Genomic DNA, 24951 nt, shown 5'->3' with positions numbered 1-24951 from the left:
TTAGTCAGATATTCAAAAGCAGTTACACATTACACAAATTCAGGATTCAAAAAAGCTTTATTTCACAGCATATAAAGAAAAGACGTAAGCATACATTGGAGTAGCCTTCTGCTCTTAGTGCTGCAGCAAGTGATGAGTCAAATGCTGATAACTTGTTTATTTGTGTAGTACTACATCATGTGCAATGAAAATAATAACGATTCTTCTTCAATTATAACAACTCTATAAGCCAACATTACATTGGGACTTCACATGCAGTCACCCGTGCCAAACATATATTTTTAAGTTATAGGTTTAAGTTAAGTTTACAGCATCAGATAGACCTTTGCATTAATGTAAAAAATTGAACTTGCTTTGGGCGACAAAAGTCAGAGCAAAATAACAATAGTTGTATTAATTGTATTTAACTTTGACATTAGTATACCATGACAACAAGCTACATTAATTATAACTTTAATACAGTCCATGCTCTTAAATGCACATTATGGAGTAATAATCTTTTTAACGTTTCAATACAAAAATAACCTTAACACACAAATAACATAAATGATTTAAATGGCTGTTTATACATGGCATAAAATGAACACGTATTTGAACTGATAGAATGATCGAAAACATGCATGGCTAGTCTTGGGAGTAAATTTAACAGTTGACAGTGAGACAAGAGATTGGAACAGTGGCTCTGTTCTTCTGCCTCTCTTTTCTAAGGAACACCTTAGATATGTCTAGTTGGTCCCTCAGGCTGACTCTGCCCGAGCCACAGAGTGCTTAGCTGCTGTCTTATCCTCCATGAAGTTATCCTTCATTGGAATGTGATCAGAGTGGAATGATTACAATACACTTTAAATTGGATTAGTGCAGCATCTGATTCAACAGTAATTATTATTATTTTTGAGGTAAGATTGACTAAAACTCTAATCTTGAAGAGCGAGTGTAGGATATGTGCATGTGATCAAGATACAAATCATTTAATTAATGATTCAGGCACACAAATATGTTTCGTGAAGACAGACAAATGACGGAATTGTTAAGTTGAAGGTTTTCTCTTGTGTACAACTCTCATAATTTATATAAACTCTAAACTTTTTTGTGCAAAATTGGAGATATATGATTGATTTTAATTATTTGAAAGAACAGAACAATAAGAGCACAAAACAGATACGAACATCCCTAAGGCAGCTGGTGCAAGGATCACATGCACAACACAGCTCTCCAATGACATCATAATATTGACACCGGAAAATCTTAACACTTAACACTTTATATTTAGTGTTCAGAGCAATAGCTAAGGCAACTTAGATCTGACAATACCTATTTTAGTAGATAGTATGCATCATATACTGTTGAATCCGCTATAAATCTCTCTGCTACAGCCACTCGCCATCTCATCAAACTTAACCCGCTACTACGACAGCACAGTTCTGTGGTTCATTCTACCTGGAACATACTTGGGGTGGTTCCGAGCAGGGCACGACATTTCTTTATCACCTAACTGATCCTAATATAGGACTGAAGCAACCTTTAACTCATTTATAAAATAAACATGTTTCACAACTATAACTGGAACGAAAGGCTCGCCATTGAACCACCCCCCCCTTTTCACATGGAGGATCCCAACCCCCCTCACATAGAGAAGACCCCGGTCTCATCCCAAAGATGCTTCCCCACGGCCCAAAAACCAACAGCCACCAACATTGGGGCAGCATGCTGAATCCGTTGGTCGTGGTTGGCAGTTGCGAGGACTAGGTTAGTTGTTAACAAACTTTTAGAATCGCTGATGGCGCACGTCGGCATTACAGTTAAAGGTTGGTGTTTGTTGGGGCAGTGTGCAAGCCCCTTAGAGGCCCCTGGGCAGCAGTTCCCTCTGCTAGGGTGTTGCGTCCCCCGCCATGTCTCTTGATTCTAGTGTGGCGTTAAAACCAGGGAGAGAGGGAGAGGGGCTCAGGCACTCAGCCATCCTCTCGTCTGTGTCCAGGGGACAAAGCACTTCAGTGCACAGCTCTGAGCAGGCGTCCATGTTGGTAATGGTTGTGTTGGCGGTGCTGGTCGCGTTGCAAGTGCTGGTTGCGCTGGCGGGGACAGGGAAATTGGACAGGCAGAGCTGCAGCTTGAGTTTCTCCACCTCATAGTTGTGCAGGTACTCCTGGATCAGGTAGCGCTCCCGCTTGATCCGGGCCTTCACCTCCGACGGCACGTCCGGGATCATCCACGCCACAAAGAATTTCACAACGAAGACCACGTGCTGTGGGTGGGGGGTGGCAGAGGGTCAGTAGTCGCTGGGAGCGCAGAGGTTCATCATTCAGTGTGCATGCAACGCTGATGCCTTCAATGCTTCAATAACCCACCGGTCTTACGTTATTTCACTACTTGTCTACAAGTGAAATGGATAATCAAATAGTCAAATCAAATAGTGCTAGAGTTGAATCACAAGTTTGCAAGAAGAGATAAAGATAGATACACACTGAATTGCGACAATGTACGTAGGGTTATTATTAGTTATTATTGTTATTTATATTTTGGTAAAGGTCATACCTCCATGATGATGATGAAGGCCATTTTGGCTGCAAGGATGTGCCAGAACTGCATGGTATGAATATACTGCCTCGGGTGGCCAGGTGGGTAGCGGTAGTCACGATACCTGGGAAAGACCAATCCATGTGTCAGCATGCAAAATATATATCAAAATATTCATATATTTGAAAGATTACCTAAAGACTAACAGTGTCATACCCTGTTTTCCAAAAGTATAAATTCTCAAAACAACAATATCAATATTTGCAGTCTGTGCATATTCAACAAAATTGTGTTTAATCTCAAGTGCTACAGTCACAGTACTAAAGATCATACTACAGTTGTGTCATATTTTACCGTATTATCGATTGCTGTGTAGGTTATATTCTTTTTATTTGAAGACAGGATAGTAAAAGTGCAGTACAGCACTATTTCAGAATGCATAAGGAATTGAGTTGTGCCAATACTCAGTAAGGGGATATGTATCAAATCTCAGTTTTGCTGACACACACAGACTAAACAGTCTGCACTTATGGGGGAAGACCTAAGACCTACTGCGCTCCTAACCATTCCCTGGAAGGAGGTATCCCTCTTTCTGAGTCCTTCTCAAGGTTTCGTCCGTTGGATTTTGGGAGTTTGGGCTTTAGGGTTACAGTTTTTCGGGCCAGTGACTCAAAGGGCCTGTTAAGCCCTTTGAGTCACTGTTTAAAGGGCTGTATGATAACCTTCACTTTATTTAACTAACAGACTTCTTGGCTCTAGACACTAACTGGGTGGGGAAACTGAATGTAGAACCTAATGGCGGGATCCGCATTCAGTTTCCCCATCCAGCTACCGCTTTTGGAACCCCAACCAGCTATTAAGGAATCTGAAATTATACCACGCATGGCGCCAACTTGTGAGACAGAAACAACAGACACCGGAGGCAGCGACCTCTAAACATGGCGCTCCCAATACGGTGCGACGTCAGCAACACTCCCCCGATAGATGAATGAGGCCCATAGCGTCTGAGGGCAGGCGGACACACCCACCTGCAGGTGGTGATGGAGTAGTTGGAATACCAGGAGGGGCTGTCGCCGTCCTCAGGCATGCTGTCGAGGGGGATCTGGGAGATGCTGTAGACAGAGAGGCTGTTGTTGACGTAGCCGCGCATGGTGAGCTCCTCCTCTTTGTGGGTGGAGTACAGATAGACCAGGCGCGGGATCATGTCCGACGTGAAGGCCACGATGAACGCCTGGTGGAGAAGAACAGAGATCGACAACACTGAGTGGAGGAGCAAGAGGAGACGTTCCTGAGACACAAACTATTTATTTGCTACCCAACAGGTCGGCTTAGCTCAGGAAGCAGAGCGGATTTGCTTGTGAGTGGAAGGTTGCTATCGCTAGTTAGATCCCGGCTCCTCCCACCTGAGTGTTGAGGTTTCGAGCATGACACCTAACCCTAACTGCTCCAGACGAGCTGGCCGTCGCCTTGAATGGTTGACTCTGCCGTCGGTGTGTGAAGGTGTGTGAAGGTGCGTGAATGTGTATAGGAATGGTTGTAAGTCGCTTTGGATAAAGGCGTCTGCCAAATTAAACATAAATGTAAATGTGACTGATTGCAAACACAACTGTAGTTGGAGATTAACATATTCAACCAGATCGAACCTTTGATATCTTTTTTAAGAATTGTTGATTTTTAAATACTTAAATAAATTTTAAAGTTAACACTTAAGTGTTAACTTAACAGTTAACGCTTAAGAAGATATCACACATAAAAATGTTTTGCTTTTAACATAGCCAATACAAAACAAACATAACTTTGACCATTTATATGGTTATCGGTTGATATTGGTTTTATATTGGATGTGCTTCAAAACCCGTCAACCATCCCACTTCATGAAAAACATTCCATATCCACACGACCACCTACATTGGTGACGACAGACAAGATGGCCACCACATTGAGGATCTCCTGCCAGGCTCCGATGTTGCGCGCCTTGGAGGCCACGGGCCTTCTGAACTGGGTGGTGAACTTCCAGGCGTCTACGCGGATCTCCAGGATGTTGTTGCAGAGGGCCAGTAGAGGAGCCAGGGGGAAGGAGGCCACGAACAGGGTGATGAAACCAAACTGAACAACTGTAGGAAAGCAGCGGAGAGGAGAGAAGAGAAGAGGAGGGAACAACGGTGATTGAAGGAAAGCAGAAGGAAGGATAAAACAAACTAAATTGACCACGTGCGTGGCTTTGATTATAATATCAAAGGATTTATTGTGTCTGCCTGTCCTCCAGCTATCTTGCTGAGACTGTAAAGCCCAAAGCGCACAGAGCCTTAATTCAGGTTTTACATTTGTAGCGCACCCCAGTAGTGATTTACTCCATTTTTATCCGAGCAAAGCACACCGAACAAGATTCAGCGGGTCTGTATTTGTATCGCTCTCTTCATATATGTCTCTTATAGGCCTTTCACACATGAACTCTGGATAAACTCTGGAGAATCAGGTACGGAGATGATCCGGAGCTGCCATTTCGGACATGCAGCACACAACTGGAGATAAGCCGCATCAGACGTGTTCACACATACTGGAGATACTCTGTATGCCTTAGGCGAGGGCTGTCGCCTCAACGTGTAGGAGGCAGGACGTGACGCAAAAGGTATGAAGCGGAAGTCGCAGTGTTTTGTTCAACATATCAGAGATCGCGGCTGAGGCTTCCAACTCCGTAATGCTGACTCTTTTTGCAGAAATATCAATGCCGCATTTATTTCATACATATCCGCATTATCAACAGAAGATTGGAAAACAGAAAGAGGTCGGAACGCAAAGGCAGGCAAGAAGGGAACCCGTCGGCTACACGCGATGCACCTCGTTACATGCCAGCCGCATGATAGAAATGGCGTCAACACGTCAGCAACACTCCCACTCACTCCTTGTGTTTTCTCTGATTCTCCAGATTTCACTAGGGGCCTGGCCTGGTTAGGGGCCTGTCCGGATTCGGACAAATTGTGTTATTATCCAGAGAATGTCCGGCTTACAGTGCATGTGTGAAAGGCCTATGCTGTTTATTTGCGTCCCTGTGCATTGGGCCTCACCCATCTCCAGGTACTCATAGAACAAGCCCAGCTGGGTGAAGTTCAGCAGGTCGTTGTCCTGCTCCCAGCGGCTGTACTGGTTCTCAGGCTGGTGCCTTCCCTTACGGCTGCCCCACCAGTTGCGCATCAGCCTGCACACACACACACACACAGACACACACACACACAGACACACACACACACACACACACACACACACACAGTGACAGGGTGAAAGGGTGAGGATTTGTGTTCTGCTGGGTGAATGTGTGTGTGTTACAGGGTGAAAGTGTCTGGGTGACAGGGTGAAGGTGTGTGTGCGTGTGTGTGTGTGTGTGTGTGTGTGTGTGTGTGTGTGTGTGTGTGTGTGTGTGTGTGTGTGTGACAGGACAGTGTGTGTGTGACAGGGACAAGCTGTGTGCCAGGGTGAAGCTGTCGGTTGGACGGGGTGATGGTGTGTGTGTGACAGGGTGGAGGTGTGTGGGTGACAGTGTGTGTGGTGCTTACGGCAGCAGTGCTTCTTGGATGTTTCCCCACAGCTGTTTTCCCACCATGACAATGACCAGCTGGGTGCTCAACTCAATCAGACAGCCCCCTGGGTCACACTGACACACAGACAAATACTGGCCGTCAAACTTCTCATCCACACACAATCTAGAACAAACATAATCCATCTGCAAAGGATCGTAGGTTTAACGCTGGTCGGAATCTGACTTAAATGAATGACGAGGATGAATACAAATTATGGCTGCAATAAGGTTGATAGAAAGGATGAAATCGCTTTTCCTTTCGTGTTTTCAGTACCTCTTCGTTCCTTAGTCTCGCCTTGCCAAACATATACGTGTAGTTTCCAGGGTGACCCACAAACTTCCCCTTGAAGAAGGCCACGTAGAAACAGGACGAGTAGTAGTTCACAAACTGGAACAAGAACATCTTCATGGTCAGTTTGTTCTCGTATTCCAGGTGGGTCTTTGGGATCTCTGTTGAGGGGACAAACAAAACAAGCTCATCTTTAAGGAGCGTCGATGTGCGTTCCATACATAATCTTTGTGCCTTCGAACTCTCCTTAGGAAACACCTCTCCTTCTTCTGAGGGATGCATAGTGAGTTGGGTAGGGTTGTGTGTGACTACAGGACTTGGAGCTAAGATAATAATAAGAAGAAGAAAATAAAGAAATAAAAATTTAAAAATGCTTCACAAAATCCCGTCTACGGAGAGGAGCTCATATTTAAATCATTGCATCGTGACCTGCAGCCCCCACTATTTCATTTAGGTAGGATGCAGAATTTCTCCAGGGTCTTACATCAAAAGATTTCTACACTCACATAAAACCAAGAGTATGGCTCTTTGCTTCAAGTTTCCAAGGCCAAAAACAGCCGCGGCAATAATATTAATTGGCCACATCTTTGCCATCTCGATTTCTGAGGGGCTATTTAATATGCGATATATTGATCAACTGAGTTATTAAAATCTCAAAAGGGGATAAACCGCTACATGTTCATGAAAGAACACGGCTTAGGCTACTCAGGAAATCGTAAATAACAGTGCTGTTCATGCAGCGGAAATATTGCTGCGCGGCACGTTTCTCAAAGCTGGGCAAAAATCAAACCAGATGCTTCCGTGGCCCTAATCGTTTTCTGTGATTTTCCTTGGGTTTGCTATGCACTCCTTCATGGATCTGCAAGAGTCTGCTTCAGATCGTCTGGGACCCACAACTCAATTGAAACAGTTGATCCTGTGCTCCCCCGACATAACGCAAACTGGTTCAGGAGATGAATAATAAGGTCTATTGGAGGTCAGATTGACCTCGTTCCATCTAAAGGCATCAGTTGTTTTTTTTCGATTTCACAGGTCACAAAGGACTGGGAAATTCTGTTTTTGACGTCAGAGTCAGGTCAAAAGAAGGTAGTTTGAGCTTTTACCCAAGCCTTACCCATATCGGTGATCCAAACGGCCACCCTCTCGTAGAAGAAGTTGAGGATCATGATGATGACAAAGTTGATGCAGGAGGCGGTGACGGAGGTGGCCAGCTGTGGAGTGATCAGGTTCCCAACCAGCTGGATATTCCTGGTGGGGCTGTCCTTCATGATGCTGGCGAAGGCCGCGAACACGGCCAGCCTGTATGCTATCACCCCGATGATACAGGCAACAATCAGGGACATCTGTGGAGAGCATGCACACACACACACACACACACACACACACACACACACACACACACACAGAGTTAGTCAACACGTGCGTGGGTGAACACTTTAGAGCTTTTGTGCTTTAAACTAAGATAAGATAATGGAAGATAGGACTTCATTAATCCCAGAGATGTGGGTGTCACAGCAGAAAGTACACTTTAGATATACAAATTTGAGTTAGTGCACACACACACACACACACACACACACACACACACACACACACACACACACACACACACACACACACACACACACACACACACACACACACACACACACACACACACACACACACTGGTTTGTATGCTGGTACTTTACCCAGAAAAGCACGGTGGCGCCTGATATGCAGAAGCGAGCAAGCTTGCTACTCAATGGAAGATACGGCTCAGATTCCTGAAAGGTAGGTCGTGTGGCATTGTGTGAGAGACTGATTGCATCCATATGATGGAGAGAGAGAGAGAGAGAGAGAGAGAGAGAGAAAGATCACCTTGGTGATCGGGTTCATCCTCTTGTGAGTGCATTTCATCTCAAACTCAGGCCTCATCTGCAGCTGCTGCTGCTGCTCTTCAAAGTCCACCAGGTCCCACTCGTACTCAAGTCGGGCCTGCCGCCTCTTCCAGAACTCCAGGAACAGAGTGACTGGGGAAACACATGAGTTACTGGAGACACTCTCCCGCTTCGGCCCCCGCAACCAATTCTGCTCACTTCCAGAACTCCAGGCACAGAGTGACTTGGGAAACGCACAATTTACTGGATTCACTCTTCAATCGGCCCCTGCAGCCAAATCGTCTCAATCTTGCCTTGGCCAAACACATCTTGTCAGGTAGAGCTATAGGTAGCTACAGGGAGCTATATGCAACCACTTTTTTAGCCATTGGAAGGAACAGAAAGTATGGGTGCACGTGCGTGTGTGACAATGTATTGTGTACAGTGTATCGATGCACCACTCCGCTCACTGTAGATTGTCCTCTCTCCTCTCAATGTGATACTGTGACTGGCTAAACGTAGTGATAGCATCGTGGGCAGACACTTACCCCAGATCCCCATGAAGATGGCGAAGAACACCGTCCCCTCGTTGTCAAACAGATGGGATTGCTGGAAGAGTGAGTTGGGCAGCAGGTAAGTGGCTTAGCAACGAGGAGAAGACAACACGCTGGCTGCCGGCAGCAGGACACTCTGCACACTCAGCAAGACACTTCTCACACAGTTCTAATGAGTCTGTAGTCATGCATTCATCAGTTCACTCATTCATTCATCAGTTCATTCTACAGACTTTGAATTTTGCATGGTTGGGAATGATATTTCTTATTGAATAGTTTCTGCTTAAATGCTGACATTTCACCAGTTAAACTTGTTCACTGCCAAAGAGTTGCCTTACCCAGGAAGATAGACAGGTAGAGTTGAGCCTCCAGAAACTGCACTTTTTATCACAAAGTGGGCACATCACGATACTTCCACCAATGCTGGAATTGCAGATCTCTTTACTGCAATAATATGAACAGGACGATATCTTTCCTCATACCATAAAAATCATCACATATTCAGGCATAAATATAAAAATGAAAAACATATGGTTAATCTAACTTCGTGAAACATTTTTGTCAAGAAAGTGGTACATTTATTTAAGTTGGGTTTTAAAAACCACATATTTTCAAAAGCAGTCCTCTGATGCCCCCTGGTGGCACTTACCTGGATATATTGTCGTCGTAGCTGAGCAAACCATATGTAAAACAAATCACACCCATGACTGCAGCGAAAAACAGCATCTCAGTGTAGAAGCCCAGCCATGCGAAGTAGATCCCAATCTTTTCTCCATAATACTTCCTGCAAGGCACGCACATTAACATCAACATCTGACATAGTCTCACAGAGACTCCATTAGCACATTACCGGCACACTGTCTCGGTATGGGCAGATATGGGTCCTATGTCACTCACCGGATGAGGTTGAGAGGCTGTTCTTTGTAGAAACAGAGGAAGCGGCCCCAGTTCTTGTAGAGGTTGTAGCGTTCGCTCTCGCACTCTTGATTTGTTGCCCCTTTCCAGTAGCGACTCTGAGAGATACAGGAAGACATAGAGAGAGGAGGGTTTCAGGAAAAGGTGTTGAGGACTACCCTTTTTCTAATCACAATTGCTATGATCTGATATAGCAATTTGTGTATGAGTTGGCTATAAACTAATGAACGCTGTAAGATTATGGCACATAATATACACTAGTATAAGATACAGGGCTAGTATAACAGTATATATAGTATACAGTGTATAAATGCGTAAGGGAATGAGATACAGGAATTGTATCTCAGCATATGGCGTACACAATATGAAACACGTACAGTGTAACAGTATGAATTATGTGGCTTATAGTGCACAGTGACGTGAAACCGTCTCTGGCTATTGCTGCGTTGGATGCTGGTTGCTCCCGCTAACGTTAAGCAAGAGGTTGGATGCTGACGATTCAACGGCTCATCCAAAAACAAAGCACATATTTAAGGGACTATATTTCCCAGAGGAAAAAAAACTAATGAATTATAGCGCTGCACTTTCTTTGCAACACAGTAATGTTCAACACATAGGTTCAGTTTTAAAGCAGGATTGGCTGTGGATGTGTTGTTAAGCTTTTAATAAATACTCGACGCACAGCATGACAGTATCGTTGCTTACTTTTGGAATACCACCAACAAGTCAGATATTAGTTGAAATTGTCTTTGCTTCCGAAATAGAAAAAATCAAATTGTCAAAAAAAGGAGAAAGATCAGGTGTCTATGGCTGTCACAGGCCTGTAATAAGCCTGTCCAATCATTTTATTCGGACAAAGTGAAACGATTGTATGGCCTAGCTGTATATACATACCTACCGGCTACCTGCACTTACTCTGCCGTGCACTCATTGCACATGACCGGGGTCTTCCCCAAGGATATGCAGACCTATTGCTAAAGCTAGCGAGTTAGTCACGTGTTTATGAGGAGTGGCTTTGAATAAAGGCCTGAAGGGAGCGGTGGGAGTATTTTGGTTGGATGCTTTCATAATCATAATCTCATCATTTTTCCCTCCTCTAATTTTTCTTAATTAATTCTCCAAATGGCCGACCCTAGCTGAAAGTGTCTTACGTCGTGCAGGGGAAAGGCAGCGGTGTAGGTGCCATTGCTGAGTAATCTCTTGATCCCCTTCTTGTATTTTTCCTGCCGATCCTCCTTTTGATATGGACAGCGAGCCAGGATGTAGAACACCTAGACACACACACTTTTACTACGGTAGGTTTCTTCACAAATGCTGTGTGTGTGTGCGTGTGCGTGTGTGTGTGTGTGTGTGTGTGTGTGTGTGTGTGTGGTGTGAAAACTATTTCTGTGACAGTTCTGTGGGTGGTTATGAGTGTCTATGTATGTGTGTGTGTTTGTGCATGTGTGCGTGTGTTTGTGTGAGTGTAAACATGTTCTTATGTGTTAGGTGAGTTAAGATCATGATAAAGAACAACAAATTGTCACAAGTAAACTCACAGAAACGCTGAGTGTCTAATTACATTTACTCACAGTAACATTTCAGTTTTCCGATCCCCTACTTGGTTCCTGACAACTCACAATTCTGTTCCTGGTGGAGGGCGGGAAAAGGGTGTCTTTGTCATTGATGAGGAAGAAGTCTGTCTTTCCCTTATCGAAGGCCGTGGTGAAGTAGTCGGGCTGTGGCCGCATGATCTTCTCCGGCAGACGGAAGGGTTGCGACAGCCACCCTAACGGGACGTCCTGGGCGTGAGGAACATCGCTCAGCTTGAAAGGGACCTTTATCTTCAAGACATCAGCGTAGGTGGCCAGCACCTCCCAAGGAGCGTGGATCTTAAGGAAGTATGTCCGGCCATCGTCCGAGTCCTGTTCATCCAATTCAGAAATTAGAAAATAGCTTCATTGAATTCTTGAGTTATTTTAGTATTCTAGCGCAGTTAGTATAAAAAGTAAAGTTAAATGAACAATATAACAATACAAAAATATAAAATAAAGATAGAAATTAAATATTGAATTTATAATAAATATTCAATATAAAACCATATATAAGCAACAAATAGTGGAAAAGTAGGTTCAAAAATAAACATTTTGTCATTGATTTTTTGTTATATATTGTAGAATATTGTTATATTTGTAGATTAGGATGCATCCTAATAGGAAAACAAATCAATCGACAATTACAATTTGACCATCCCTTTAAGAAAAGAATTGAATGCTCATGGTATGCCATCATAACTATTCCACTAGATGGCGCCACAACTGTATGTTTGGATTGCTTACGTGTCTGTCCTCGGTCTCCAGTTCAAGCCCTGCTTTTTCGAGGTTCGCCTCAAACTCCCTCCTTCTCTCCTATAAATAGACAGACAGAAAGGCAGACAGCCAGAGGCAACAAACATGAAAAACACCCGGACACAAACTCACAAATGCATGCATACTAAAAGCATGCACTCATTATGGAATTATGTCTTGAATCTGCAATTGCAATTCCTACAATTACATTTGTAAATAACCACAAATATAAATGAGTCTTCCTTCATTTCGTGACAAGAGCATACTGTTCGGTCACATGATTCACATATGATTGTATGTTTTTTATGCTCTACCCGTAGTCTGCTTTCTTCCTAGTCAAGTTTGGCTAAACTTTAAATGATGCCTCTATATCAGGGCCATGAAACCGCTAAGGAGCAGTTGGGATCTTTGTGTGGTACCCAGGGACCCTCTCAAAATGTGCGGCAAGTGGGGGCCCATAACTGATCCAAACATACAACTCAGATGGATGTGTTGCCTAGGTGTATCATAAGTCAAGTCAAGGTATTTTATTGTCAAATGCACAACATAACAGGCAAAGCAGTCACAGCTGGCAATGAAACAATTACTTCACCAAACTTTTGAACAGACCAAGAGACTAATTCAACATATTTACTAGTACCATGATAGCCATGATGAAAAGTGCAAAGCGACCCAAACCTCAGGTGCTTTCTATCATACTTCCTGTGCTGCGTGGTTGCCGAGGTAACCACCGTTTTCAAGACATGAAATAACATTACAACAGCTGAGATGCTAATTATAGTCAGTGTTCATAATGCAGGAAAACAATAACCCTAAAACCACTTATTTGATGTAGTGGGTGACATACAGTAGTAGTGATTTTCTGTGATCCTGTTCCAAATCTAAGCTCACATTATTCCAAAAGGGTACAAACAATATTGCTCTTGGTAGGTGAAATAATAAGTAACCATTAATAAGGTTTGTTGTTACTAGCTGTTTTGGGTTACCAGGTAACCTCAATTCATTCTGGCTACAACCCAACCATATTTGGTATCATATCTGATTGTAGCTAGGGGAGATAGCGAAGACATCTTGTACAGCAATATAGCTCCCGCCATATATTTCTAATTGCTCTACAAGAAGGCCTTACTTTAAGTTGATAGTAGGCAGGGACAAGCACAGGTGTCTAGTTGTCTGGTTAACATGGTGTTTCTGTTAACAAGTACAGTAAACAAAAGTCTTGGAATCCATTAGAGTGTGCTTACGCTTACCTGTTTCTTTTCATCTTTGTCGTCTACGTAAGATAGCACAAAGTCAATCCTCCGCACGCCGTCCCTAAAGAACACCGTGTCCCTGTTCCGCTGCAGCTTATCTGTCTGGCAGGAAGATATGGGCGACACATTAAAGGTGCATTGTGTAGGACTTAGGGAGGATAGGGGCGACACATTAAAGGTGCAGTGTGTAGGACTTAGGGAGGATAGGGGCGACACATTAAAGGTGCAGTGTGTAGGACTTAGGGAAGATAGGGGCGACACATTAAAGGTGCAGTGTGTAGGACTTAGGGAGGATAGGGGTGACACATTAAAGGTGCAGTGTGTAGGACTTAGGGAGGATTGGGGCGACACATTAAAGGGGCAGTGTGTAGGACTTAGGGAGGATAGGGGTGACACATTAAAGGGGCAGTGTGTAGGACTTAGGGAGGATAGGGGTGACACATTAAAGGGGCAGTGTGTAGGACTTAGGGAGGATAGGGGCGACACATTAAAGGTGCAGTGTGTAGGACTTAGGGAGGATAGGGGTGACACATTAAAGGTGCAGTGTGTAGGACTTAGGGAAGATGGAGGGAACACAACCCCCCACCCTCGTTCCAACAACGTATGAGAAGCTATGTTTGCCTGATCGTCTGATGATCGTCTACAACAGCATCAAGTAACCAAGTGTAAAGTAATGAGATCCCTAAAGGGATTTACGTATTGCTTTTAGTTTTTAGTCTGTAACACAACAAGATGAAGAGGTTAATAGGCTTAGAAATAAGATTTTGATTATGACTTCCTTTAAAATGCAGCATCTCAAGAGACATTTATCCGTTCTGGGCTAGTGTAGAAACATGGTGGTGCAAATTGGCATGCCCTCTGGAAGAGGACCTGCCCCCTATATACTTTTTTTAAATAGAAATAAATAAACAAAAACATTTATTTTGACTAATTTGATCCCTAAAAATACAACCCAATCACATTTACCTATAACCGAAAAAATGCAGATAGTGCGCTTTGCCTTTGTATTACAATTAATGCTATATGTATCATTAATGCTATCTGATTGCCCAATGCTATACGGGCAATAGGACTGCAAAGTGCAGTTACTATTTCTTTCTACATATTATTTGTTTCTAATTGCTTTATTTAGGTGTCTATGTGTTTCAAATGTTTTGATTTTGAGATTAAAAAGACAACGAACAAACTGTACGTAATATATAGTTGGAATATCTACTTAAATTAAATGGAGCAAAGTTTACCTATTAACCTCCTCATCTCAATTCTGGACATCTTCAAAGATAACTAAATCTCCACGACTTCATTAGTGACTTACAAAGAAAAAAACAAAGCAGACTGCGGTTTCTGCAATTTCCCCATGCAGATAATGTGGTCTTCCTCATTTTTTAAGTAACTGATTTTTTTAAAAAACAAGATTCTACCAAGGTCCCCTCCCAAGATAAAAGTTATAACCACCATTTCACATTGCCTATTTCTACTGGATAAAAAGCCACACACCTCCCTGGTACAGATGGAAAATGCCCAAATGTCTAGGCAGATGCTATTATTACTAAAGAAGTCGCTGGTCTTGCATGACCCAGCAGTAACAGTGGTGTAACAGTGGCTAACAGTCTTCCATCGTATCCTTTATCTTCCAGGATACAAAACAGAGACTCTGTCTGTGCTTGTGTGTGGGTGCACATGTGCCATTGCCACAGGATGTGTGTGACCAGTTCAGTGCAGTAGAAGTAGTGTATCTTGCTTCTGGCTGTTCTGCCAGCTTCCTACTCTATGCCTTTAGCCACTGCCACCGGCTAACCCCTTGGGGTGTAAAAAAGGAGCCAAGCATGTAAGTCTCCTCAGTCCCAGTACACTGTCTAACCACCACCATTACTCCTACATTATCTCTGCTTGGTCACACAAGGAAGATGGGCACTTTGCAGTCTCAGTCTAATCTGCAGGGGGATTGGGAAGGTGAGGTGTGCAGGCCCACTGGGATGTGGTTATATTCACAACTGCACCAGGGTCTTCCAATTCGGCCTTGTGGACTTCTGGGGGAGGACAAAGGCTAGGGGAGCCTCTGCAGCTGTGGGGCCAGCCCTCCTGCTGACACTTTGCCACCGGGCTCAACCTCATCAAGGAGAGGCTTGAGGAGGCTGACACTGTACCTGAACAAGGTGGACCGCGGCACAGATCATCGCTGTGTGTGTGTGTGTGTGTGTGTGTGTGTGTGTGTGTGTGTGTGTGTGTGTGTGTGTGTGTGTGTGTGTGTGTGTGTGTGTGTGTGTGTGTTTGTCGCTACTGAAACAAAACTGTTGCCACACAGCATCAAGAGACTTACCTCTGTGTGTCCCGGCAGTGAACTCCCGCAGTCAGAGAAATAAATGCCATGGCCATTGTTTTCTTCTGCAAAAGAGCCAGACAGTCAGTGTTTCAAACAATGCATGTATGCACACTGAAATAACCACTCTCACACACACACACACACACACACACACACACACGCTTATTTGTGTATAGCACTTTGGTTGGAATGCATTGATTGTTAACAAGTGAAAGTCCTATTTGTAATCACGGTTCAAAAGCTCAAAGTTTCAAAGTATTAACCACTAATGGTTCCTTAAGCCTACATGAAATGTTACCATGCATTGGATCAAAATGTACTTGTATGTGTATATGTAAATATGATATGTAAAACTGTTTTGTTTGCTGCTGATACAAACTTATTCATAGTAGAAGGAAGGTAAAAGCGTGCTTTATTGTTAGACACAGAAACACATTTTATAAACAAAGCATCATGAAAGGAAACAGGAAGCAAAGACATAACTCTGTGAAACCAACACCATGTGTTCCTAATAAGTACAAGTAGTGTCAAACTAAAACTGGAAAAACAGAAACAGGGATTCAAGGCCATTATTTCAGTGAGTTCTCTTTGGTATGTGAAGCAAACATGACTCAAAGAGCAAACGAGCGAGAGAGAGCAAGAGAGAGAGCAAGAGAGAGAGGAAGTGAGCGCGCGCGAGAGAGAGAGAGAGAGAGAGAGAGAGAGAGAGAGAGAGAGAGAGAGAGAGAGAGAGAGAGAGAGAGAGAGAGAGATTCTTATTCACCCATTTCCCCATACAGAGGGAATCCAATATCCTCTTCTGCACAGAAGTAGAAGAGGATATAGCTGTGCAGAAGTAGCTCTTCTGCACAGCTCTGGTGCAGCAGGAGGCCCTGCATAGGGACTGTGCTTCTGTAGCTGGCCTTGAAATGTCTTACTGCTGGGAAACTGTGGGGGAGGCTGGAAGACCCTGCAGTGATCACTGGAGGGGGTGGAGTCAGGATGTAGCTGGCTTCATACCACAATCTCTCATTCCCCTCACCACAAGAAGAAACCCCCCAAGCGTCTTCATCAATAGGCCTACCCCCAACCATGCAAGGGGACCGCCCCACCATTGGATTGGATGCAATGTCTAAGACGGATGGGATTTTGAGCCAATGAGGAGTTGGCTTATACTTGATAAGACTAGAGCTTATCACAAAGGAAGGCCGAAATGAGACAGGGTTAAGGAATCCCTTGATTCGTCAGAGAACAGATGGCACATGAGTTTTTTCTACAAAGTCACTGGGGAGTGACTAGGGTATACAGTCTGGACTTTTCCTGTTAACTAGTTTTGGTCTCACTCCAGCTGTCAATGTTCAGTTATCAGAGTGTGCATAAGACAAACAGCAGCAGAGGGCAAACACTGTGTTAGGGGATATGTCCTTAGACAAACAAAACCATTAAAACATGAGGACCAGGCAGTACCTGGTTAAATTAATGTATTGGAAAGATGTTTATCAACCTATTGGTTGCGAAAATGGTTGGCAAATAAATCTGAATGTATTCTATCCCTAAACTAAAATGTTGTTCATCTAAAATTGCTAAAAGAAAATCTGTAAAACAAACAACCACTCTTCACTTTAGATGCATTAACTCTCAAGTCAGGTGGTCTATTTTTTGGGGATTCATATTATAATAAACTTTTGCCAATCAGTCGTGAACCTTTATCCTGTAATACAGTCATTATATAAGCTCTAGTGAGACATTGTTGCCCCCTAAGATCTATGATGTAAGCATATCATGTCCTTGGATGGTCAGCTGGCACCGCTAGTGACAGAACTCACACAAATCAGACACTGACGTTGTCATGAAGTCGGAAGTAGAGAAGGAATGTGAAGTAGGGAATTTATAATCTGCATCCACATTTAGTTATGCACACATGTGTAAACGCGTGTGCATGCATGCATGCACTCACGCGCAGCCACAAACACACAGACAAGAGAGGCATAACTGGGAGTAGCAGTGACAGTATGAATCATATTTAACCCAGATTATGCATGACAGGGTTGCGGTTCCTCTCTACTCAACTGTCGACTATATTGGTCACAAAGACTTTGACAACTGTTCATATTACATTGAACACAAATTTGCGACCAATGTGAGGCGGCACTTTCCTTGGAAATGAATAATGATCAAGGCTTACCCTACAGAAAACATACTTGCTTATGCCTGCTTAAAAGTGCAATGTGTAGAATGTAGTGTCATCTAACAGAACAGACTTGGCAGAAATGGAATATACCATTACAAAGTAAGAAAAGATGTGCTACTTGATGCTTGGTGATAGCTACTCTATGCTGTCGTATAGATATCTGTAAACATTCATCGTTTTTGAAACACCTACTGGCACCTTTCAGGCCAGAACAGGCCACTGTAGCCTCTTCTACGTCGTTGGAAAGGGAGGTGTAAGGAGAGTTGAGGGAGGAGGGGGCCGTATTCAGCAGGTTTCAATCTGCAACCTCACCCCTAGATGCCTCTAAATCCTACACACTGCACCTTTAATGCCCTTTTGTAATTATTTAGTTCTCTGCTCCTGCAGTGAAAGTCTTTGCACTGTGGTTATTTGTTCATGAATAGGTCCATTGGTCTCCTGCAAATCAATGAAGGAGCTTTGTCCTTCCAGCATACAATGAGACTCTCTCTCGATTGCAAGGATGCATTCTAAATAGGTGGCAGATGTAGGTTATATGGCAGCATATCAATATCCTAATATAGTAGAAAGCACAGGAAACATTCTCACTAGGTACCTAGACCTAACAAGGAATATTCCTTAATAGGAATCAAGGTTAAAATAAGCCACTTCACAATTGAGACACAGCCTTGTTGATGAACATTTCTCTCTTGCCAGGGGTAAATCGATCACTAATCCCAGTAGCAGGTAATGAAATATACATACATATAAAGCCGATGGACAACACAAGCTAGTGTCAGATGAGCACACAGACTCGAAGAACAAGGAGCGCCACTGCCAAGACAGAGGACAGGGCATGAAGTCCGGACAGAGAGGAGAGGTGAGGAGGAGAAGAGGATGAGGAGAGGAAGAGGAGTGGTGAGAGTGGAGCGACGGGCGGATGGACGGACAGAAAGGCATCACACAAAGCCTTTTATCTGCCCGTACCTGAGTGCAGAATAATCTTGAATGCTGTCAGGGCATCTGGGTCATCTTCATAGGAGAGACAGGCAAGACAACATATAGACATTAGATACACTATTAGTGCGATGTTTACACTGCAAATGAACAGCACTAGTATAAGGAAAACAAATATGTAATAAAAAGTTTATTTAAGTGCCAGTACAGGTGAAGAACAGCCCGCTTAAAGAGGCCGCAAATAGATAAGACAATCAAACCCCCCAAAAAAGGTTAAAAGTAGAACACTCAACTTCCAACTGTTATTATAGCATGTTTTTTTGCTAATTGAATAAACACAAGGTTTTACTGCAATCAGCTTTCGCTGACTCATGCCTATTTTTGTGACACATTACATATAAAAAAGAAATGGGACAGCGTACAATGAAAGCTTCTACAGCCACTTCCCAAGCCTCTCTACCCTCCCTGAGCCTCATTGCTATTCTCACTCAGATCACCGCAGATTAAAATGCCACCCTGGTGGGCTAGCAATCTTTTCTGTCAGCAAAGCTCTTCCCACGGCCACTGCTGAATGCCCGCCGCATACTCTTTTGTCTCTGTTGATGAGGAATTACGGATCTCAATCACACGTGACAACCAACCTAGGCTGTAGTGAAAGAGCTTCTATTAGTAAGATGGTGCAACTACATGCACACCTAATACAACTCACTTTTTAACTATACACGCTGTATTCCATACAGTTTGCTGTATATATAATAAACAATGTATTCAATACATATCACTGTGTAACTATGCACACTGAATTCTATGAAACTCACTGTATAACCATACACAGTGCATTAAATACAATTCATTGTTGAAACGTTGTGTTCCATAAAACTCACTGTATAACCCCACACATTGCATTAAACACAGCTCACTGTATAACCATACACAATATATTTAATTCAACTCACTGTGTGCACATTATTCTATGCAGCTCACTGACCATACACATTGTATTCAATGCAACTCACAGTGTAACTATACACACTGTATTCTATGCAGCTGACTGTATCCATACACACTGTATTTAATACACGTTACTATTTATCTAAACACACTGTATTCTATACAGCTCACTGTATAACCATATACACTGTATTCCAAACAACTCACTATGTAACTATACACACTGTATCCTATGCAGCTCATTGTATAATCATACACACTGTAATGTAAGTAACTATGTAACTGCCCCCCCCCACACACACACACACACACCCCAACCCCCACCACCACACACACAAACAGTATTTTCACCCTGACAAGACCCTGACAGGTTCACATGCCCAAGCAGAAAATAAAATATGAATATTTCTTCCTGCTATTATCCTTATAATTATAATTATTCCTTTAACTAATATTATTAACATCCCTGGGAACGGGAAAGGGTTAAACATAGCTGAGGAGTTATCACCCCTCATCCCTGACATTAGGGTTATATGTAATGTCATCTCTCAGTTCAATATAGTGTTCATCAATGTGTTTATTTTATTCTATCTTATCTGCCGGATATAATGGTTCCAGAAGGGAGGATTTTCTTGCATGTGCAGGGGTATGCAGAGAATAGATAATACCGCCTTATCTTGAATAGACCACATTTTAACAATCGCGCCTTGCACATTCTGACATTTTTTCCCCTTCATAATTTTTTTTTATATAAGCATGACATTTAAAATTAAACTCTTAAAAAACTATTGATACTAGTGCCCTACCATTAATTAGCTCAAATAATTTATCACATTTTTTCTCGCTATTCAATTTTTTTTTAAAGATTACTTCATGATCTCTATGCATGAATACATAGAAAATATTACATATTGATAACATAAACAGCACTATTGGCTGTTTTGTTTTTTGTTTATGACAGTGTATTTATATTACAGGGACTTTAATTAAAGGTGCAGTGGGTACAATTGGTACCCACCGCATATTTGAATATGTGTATAATCGCATGAAAATAAGAATTTTTCCACTGAGGGGGGCGTGTTATCCCCATGGCTACGACCCATTTTAACTAACATAGTTGTGTAGGAAATTATAATGAGCGATGTTGAATATTGAAATGCACCACACACTCAGGTGCTATACTGTGTGTCCAATAAGCTTAACTGTCTTTCGGATCGGGTCGTAGCTCTGACTGCTATCGAGATGAACAGAGAGCAATAATTATTGATCTATGCATGTAGTTTAGCACATGGATGCAAGAAGAGAACTTTTTAGCAATGTAATAGGCTATTAAGTACACCAACCTCTGCCATGTCTTACAACATGCGCAGTTACCATGGTGAGGTACAGGCCACCGTAATCATTGGAAGGGATGGGGTGTTCAGTGGGATGCAATCTGCAACCTCACCGCTAGTTGGTTCTAAATTAAATTACCAAAATAGTCACTGAACCTTTAACCAAAACAATTTGTATTATTCAAAAAGTCAAAATAAATATTATTTGTATAATCATTATAAAATTGAATCTCAGTGGTCACAAGTGGTCTGCATGCTTTTTCTCACAACATTTATCGCACAAAACCATTAAATGTGTAATGCAATTATTTGACCAGTTTCCATAGCAACCCCTTTTCTCTGGGCATGGTTTGCGGTCAAGCAATCACTTTATGAGCTAGACAGCCATGCTAGAAACACATTGCTTTAGGTAAAATCCCATCCCAAGAGTAACCCATATAATAGCATTGTTCCCTGGACTATATCAGCATAGGATGCAAAGCAGTGCTCCTCATTGAAGCTCTTTGGGCAAGGCCTCGTAGCATCCCTGTAGAGGGCCTGCTGATCGATAAAGGCATTCTATCGCACTGCACTCTAAAGGCTTGGGGGAAATTAATAGATAAACAAGGAGCCATTTCATAGAGGTCTACCGGTGACTACCGGCAGCTGCTGCCGCTTCACCAATTTAGTCTTTAGTAAAGAAATAAACAATAAAAACAACACACACAACAAGTGTGGCCTGTGAAATCATTGCAATCCTTCCAAACTGTAAATGAAGCTGTCAGTTTGCAAATTCCTCTTCTAAGGCAAAGGGCTGTTTTTTATAGTAGGAGAAACACAGGTGTAGCTCAACATTGTGCTCTGCAGACACACTATAACCAACCTAATGTAAAATAACCCTCCTATTGATGACCTGTGAAAGGGCCCATTGACTTAGAGCCAAAGGACAACAGGGAGTAGGAAGGGACGGTAGAGAGGGGAGGGGGGCGGGGGGGGCATGTTGACCAACCCCTTCCTCTCCTCTCAACATATGCCGTGTGGTCGGCCTGATAAGGTCCTTCACAAAGCTGATGAGGTTGTAGAGTCTATCAACTGCTCTCGGGCTAACAGTGGATGAGGCTGTGTGTGTACATCATAATTAAGAACACTGATTGCCAAAAAGACAAGCTGTTAGCTAGTGGGTGCAGCTACGAATTTTGAAAGACTTCCGCTTATTTTGTATGTTTCAGTACCTCACGGTTGAGGGCCGTGTCTCTGTTTTGTGGATACAAATGCTAATTTGGTTTATGTAACATTGTTACTTAACAGGATAAACTATTTAAAGTCGGTGGTCATCCAAATCCCAATCGGAATCAAATGGGATCTAATTTTTTTCGACCATTTCAAGGTTGATTTACCATCCATCAAAGTTAACTAAAGAAAATATGTTATTTACTATGATAAAACGCTATTTAAAAATGGATATACTTGCTCATCAGAGATTTTTCCAGGATTGACTGGGCGTGTCAGTATTATGGCATTATCTTTCAATTGAGCTTCACTGGGTCCAACTGGAGTCTAACCGCTACGCAAGCTGTTTTTTAATTAATTGAGCTGAATATTAAACTCAAGTTTAATGGGACCAGTGAGCATTAGTCGATTAGTTGTGAAGTCACTCTGAAAATCCAACTTAATAACGTCCAGTTATGTATCTAGTCTTTATTAATTAAATATGCGCGTCTACAGATTGACTTGGAAACATTTATTTTCACTTTGCTTATGGATACTGGATGCCAACAGAAACTTAAATAGAAGCAAATTACCAATGTGGATACCAGGGAAATCAAAGCTCCATTATCATGATAGCCCCAACTTCCTAATTATAATGCGTCAAGTTTCAAATTACAAAAGTAAAATCTAACATTTAAATTTTAACACTTAAAACTACACTACTACTGCTTTCCTAAGAAATAAAGGATAATGGATAGATTTCTTAAGAAAGCACTCGACTCGGTTCTTGATCAATATATTGAACAAGAACCATATCACAACAAATGGACTATAGCCTGCATATTGTTGAATCGAAACAGTGAAAAGACTTTAATATGGTATCTAAACAGGAACAATGTTGTCATGTTGCCTCACATTAGGGCCAAAAGGTAGACCAAAAGGACACACAGTTGCAAGGGCGTAGGAACCGGGGTGGACGGAGGGGACGTGTCCCCTCCAATATCTGAGACAGGCGCATTTGTCCCACCTAAAAATTATGCCGGATCTGTCAGGTTTCCGATATGTGTCCCCCCCAATGTTAAACTCATTCCTACGCCCCTGCACATTTGACCTCTAGGTAGAGTAAAAACACATCACGAACAGGAAGTGGCTGATAGCATCAGGAGGGTATTTGTTTGCCATACAATCAAAACATCTGTCATGCTTCCTATTATGGTTATAGGTAGCCCTATTTTACCATGACGTCATCATCACGCATCGTGAGAATCGTATGCCAATTTAATAAAGTGCATCAATTGTCACAATGGCAAGATGATTTTAATTGAGATTAAATTAGAAAGATGCAAGCCCACGCGTGCGGTTAACTCAATACACCTAACTATAATTACATTTAACCTTATTGAATCGAATCACTCACAGAAGTGTTTTTTTTTTATAAAGAATAAGGCATTTTACTCACCTGACTAAGCGACATTATTTGTGTACATAAATACGCTTTCTTAATTACCTGTTTGTGAATCCTCCGCGCTCTTCAACTCGATTGAGGTTTCGTCCCTCTCCTTTCCCGTTATTCGTTGCATGCTGGCCGACTGTAGCTTTCACCTATTCAGGAAAGTCGGAAAGAGTCCAGATGCCACGGTGTACGGGACCACTGGGAAAGGATGAATCATCAATCATCCACTCAGATATTTCTACTTTGATTTGGGTCGATATGGATTGTTTTGTATTGACATTATTGTCGTCCTGTGACTGCCACTATGGCACTGGAGCTCGCTACCGTTACTCGAGTCGAGACGTGCGGCACAAGATAAAGGGGAGGTGCAACTTTTCAGTCGTCGAAAATCACTGGTTTCAGTAGAGTATGCATGATATTAGCTGATATTAATACATACTACTACTACATATTTGAATCATCTAAAACTAGGAAGCTAAAACCTACTCATGCGTATTGTTAATATAGTAATAGGCCTAGTTGTCTGCAGTAAACCTTACCGCCGAACAATTATCACATGAGGACATCAAGTGGGTCTTTTTTGCATTGCACTTTTTGTGCCGCATAAATAGACAGCTATATTACAAGGCAAATGTAATTGGCCTAGCCTACATAAAGTAGAATAATATTTAATGAAGAACCGGAGAGCTATTTATATAATAAAATCCCAATTTCAAGTTCAGGCAACTATCAAGAAGCCTGAAGATCCAAAGATAAAATTCTTACCACATTTGTTATTTATTCACATTAATTATTAACTTAAGAATTAACTTTTAAAGAAGTGGGCATAATGTGACCAAATATCGTCCCACTAACTCTCTTTTATCCAATCCTCAAACTGGCCAATGGTTTGGGTTAAATTCAACCTTTATTTTTATATTCTGCTAAATAATAACGCAAACATCTTTAACAAATATTTTACTGTTTTTTAGAAAAAGTATGAATCTAAGTTAACATGGCATAACGATTATGTCCGAAACATGAAAACGTTAACATCGCGTGATTGGTTCGTTCAGCTAAAATGAACATGAAACTGAAGTAGGTATTTTGACAAAGACACATAAAAAGACACACGTACAGACACGTCTCTACACCAAACTATGTGCCCTTCAGGGCCTTCTAAAAATGCAATCAAATTTAAGCACCAAAAACATCATAATAATTTGTAGAACAATCGAGAAAAAGGTAGACATAAACAGTTGAAACGGCAGAGAAGTGAACACACAACCTTCAATGGCACGACGCTTAGCCTTTGTAGCACCTTTGCCTCAG

At 42.3% G+C, this 24951-nt stretch overlaps 1 protein-coding gene across 3 annotated transcripts; it reads right to left on the bottom strand.

The window, feature by feature from the left end:
- Window positions 1-45: 45 nt before the first annotated feature.
- LOC307075740 (anoctamin-5-like) lies at window positions 46-24906 on the bottom strand. Of its 3 annotated transcripts, XM_079736426.1 has the most exons (21): window positions 23695-24906; window positions 18745-18789; window positions 15606-15670; window positions 13283-13387; window positions 12024-12092; window positions 11325-11609; window positions 10857-10976; window positions 9688-9803; window positions 9440-9574; window positions 9129-9234; window positions 8785-8845; window positions 8238-8389; window positions 8069-8143; window positions 7492-7720; window positions 6363-6538; window positions 6066-6163; window positions 5580-5710; window positions 4423-4628; window positions 3543-3745; window positions 2533-2638; window positions 46-2242 (listed from the first exon to the last, which is right to left on the bottom strand). In XM_079736426.1, exons 1-21 carry the CDS (start codon window positions 23765-23767, stop codon window positions 1868-1870), a joined length of 2931 nt encoding a protein of 976 aa, XP_079592552.1. In that variant the 5' UTR covers window positions 23768-24906; the 3' UTR covers window positions 46-1867. The 3 variants fall into 3 exon arrangements, with proteins under 3 accessions (XP_079592552.1, XP_079592554.1, XP_079592553.1); XM_079736428.1 differs by lacking the exon at window positions 18745-18789; XM_079736427.1 differs by lacking the exons at window positions 18745-18789; window positions 23695-24906 and adding an exon at window positions 16372-16646.
- Window positions 24907-24951: the final 45 nt, after the last annotated feature.

Source organism: Pollachius pollachius (assembly GCF_949987615.1).
Source record: "Pollachius pollachius genome assembly, chromosome: 5".
In the NCBI taxonomy this organism is placed as follows: Eukaryota; Metazoa; Chordata; class Actinopteri; order Gadiformes; family Gadidae; genus Pollachius; species Pollachius pollachius.
This window is presented reverse-complemented; position numbering and strand designations above follow the sequence as displayed.

Coding starts and splice junctions, on each gene's coding strand:
- LOC307075740 (XM_079736426.1), bottom strand. CDS start 23,767: ATGCAACGAATAACGGGAAAGGAGAGGGACGAAACCTCAATCGAGTTG. Junction 8,144..8,237: donor GGATGAACCCGATCACCAAG/GTGATCTTTCTC, acceptor CCTACCTTTCAG/GAATCTGAGCCGTATCTTCC. Junction 7,721..8,068: donor GCGCCACCGTGCTTTTCTGG/GTAAAGTACCAG, acceptor TGCTCTCCACAG/ATGTCCCTGATTGTTGCCTG.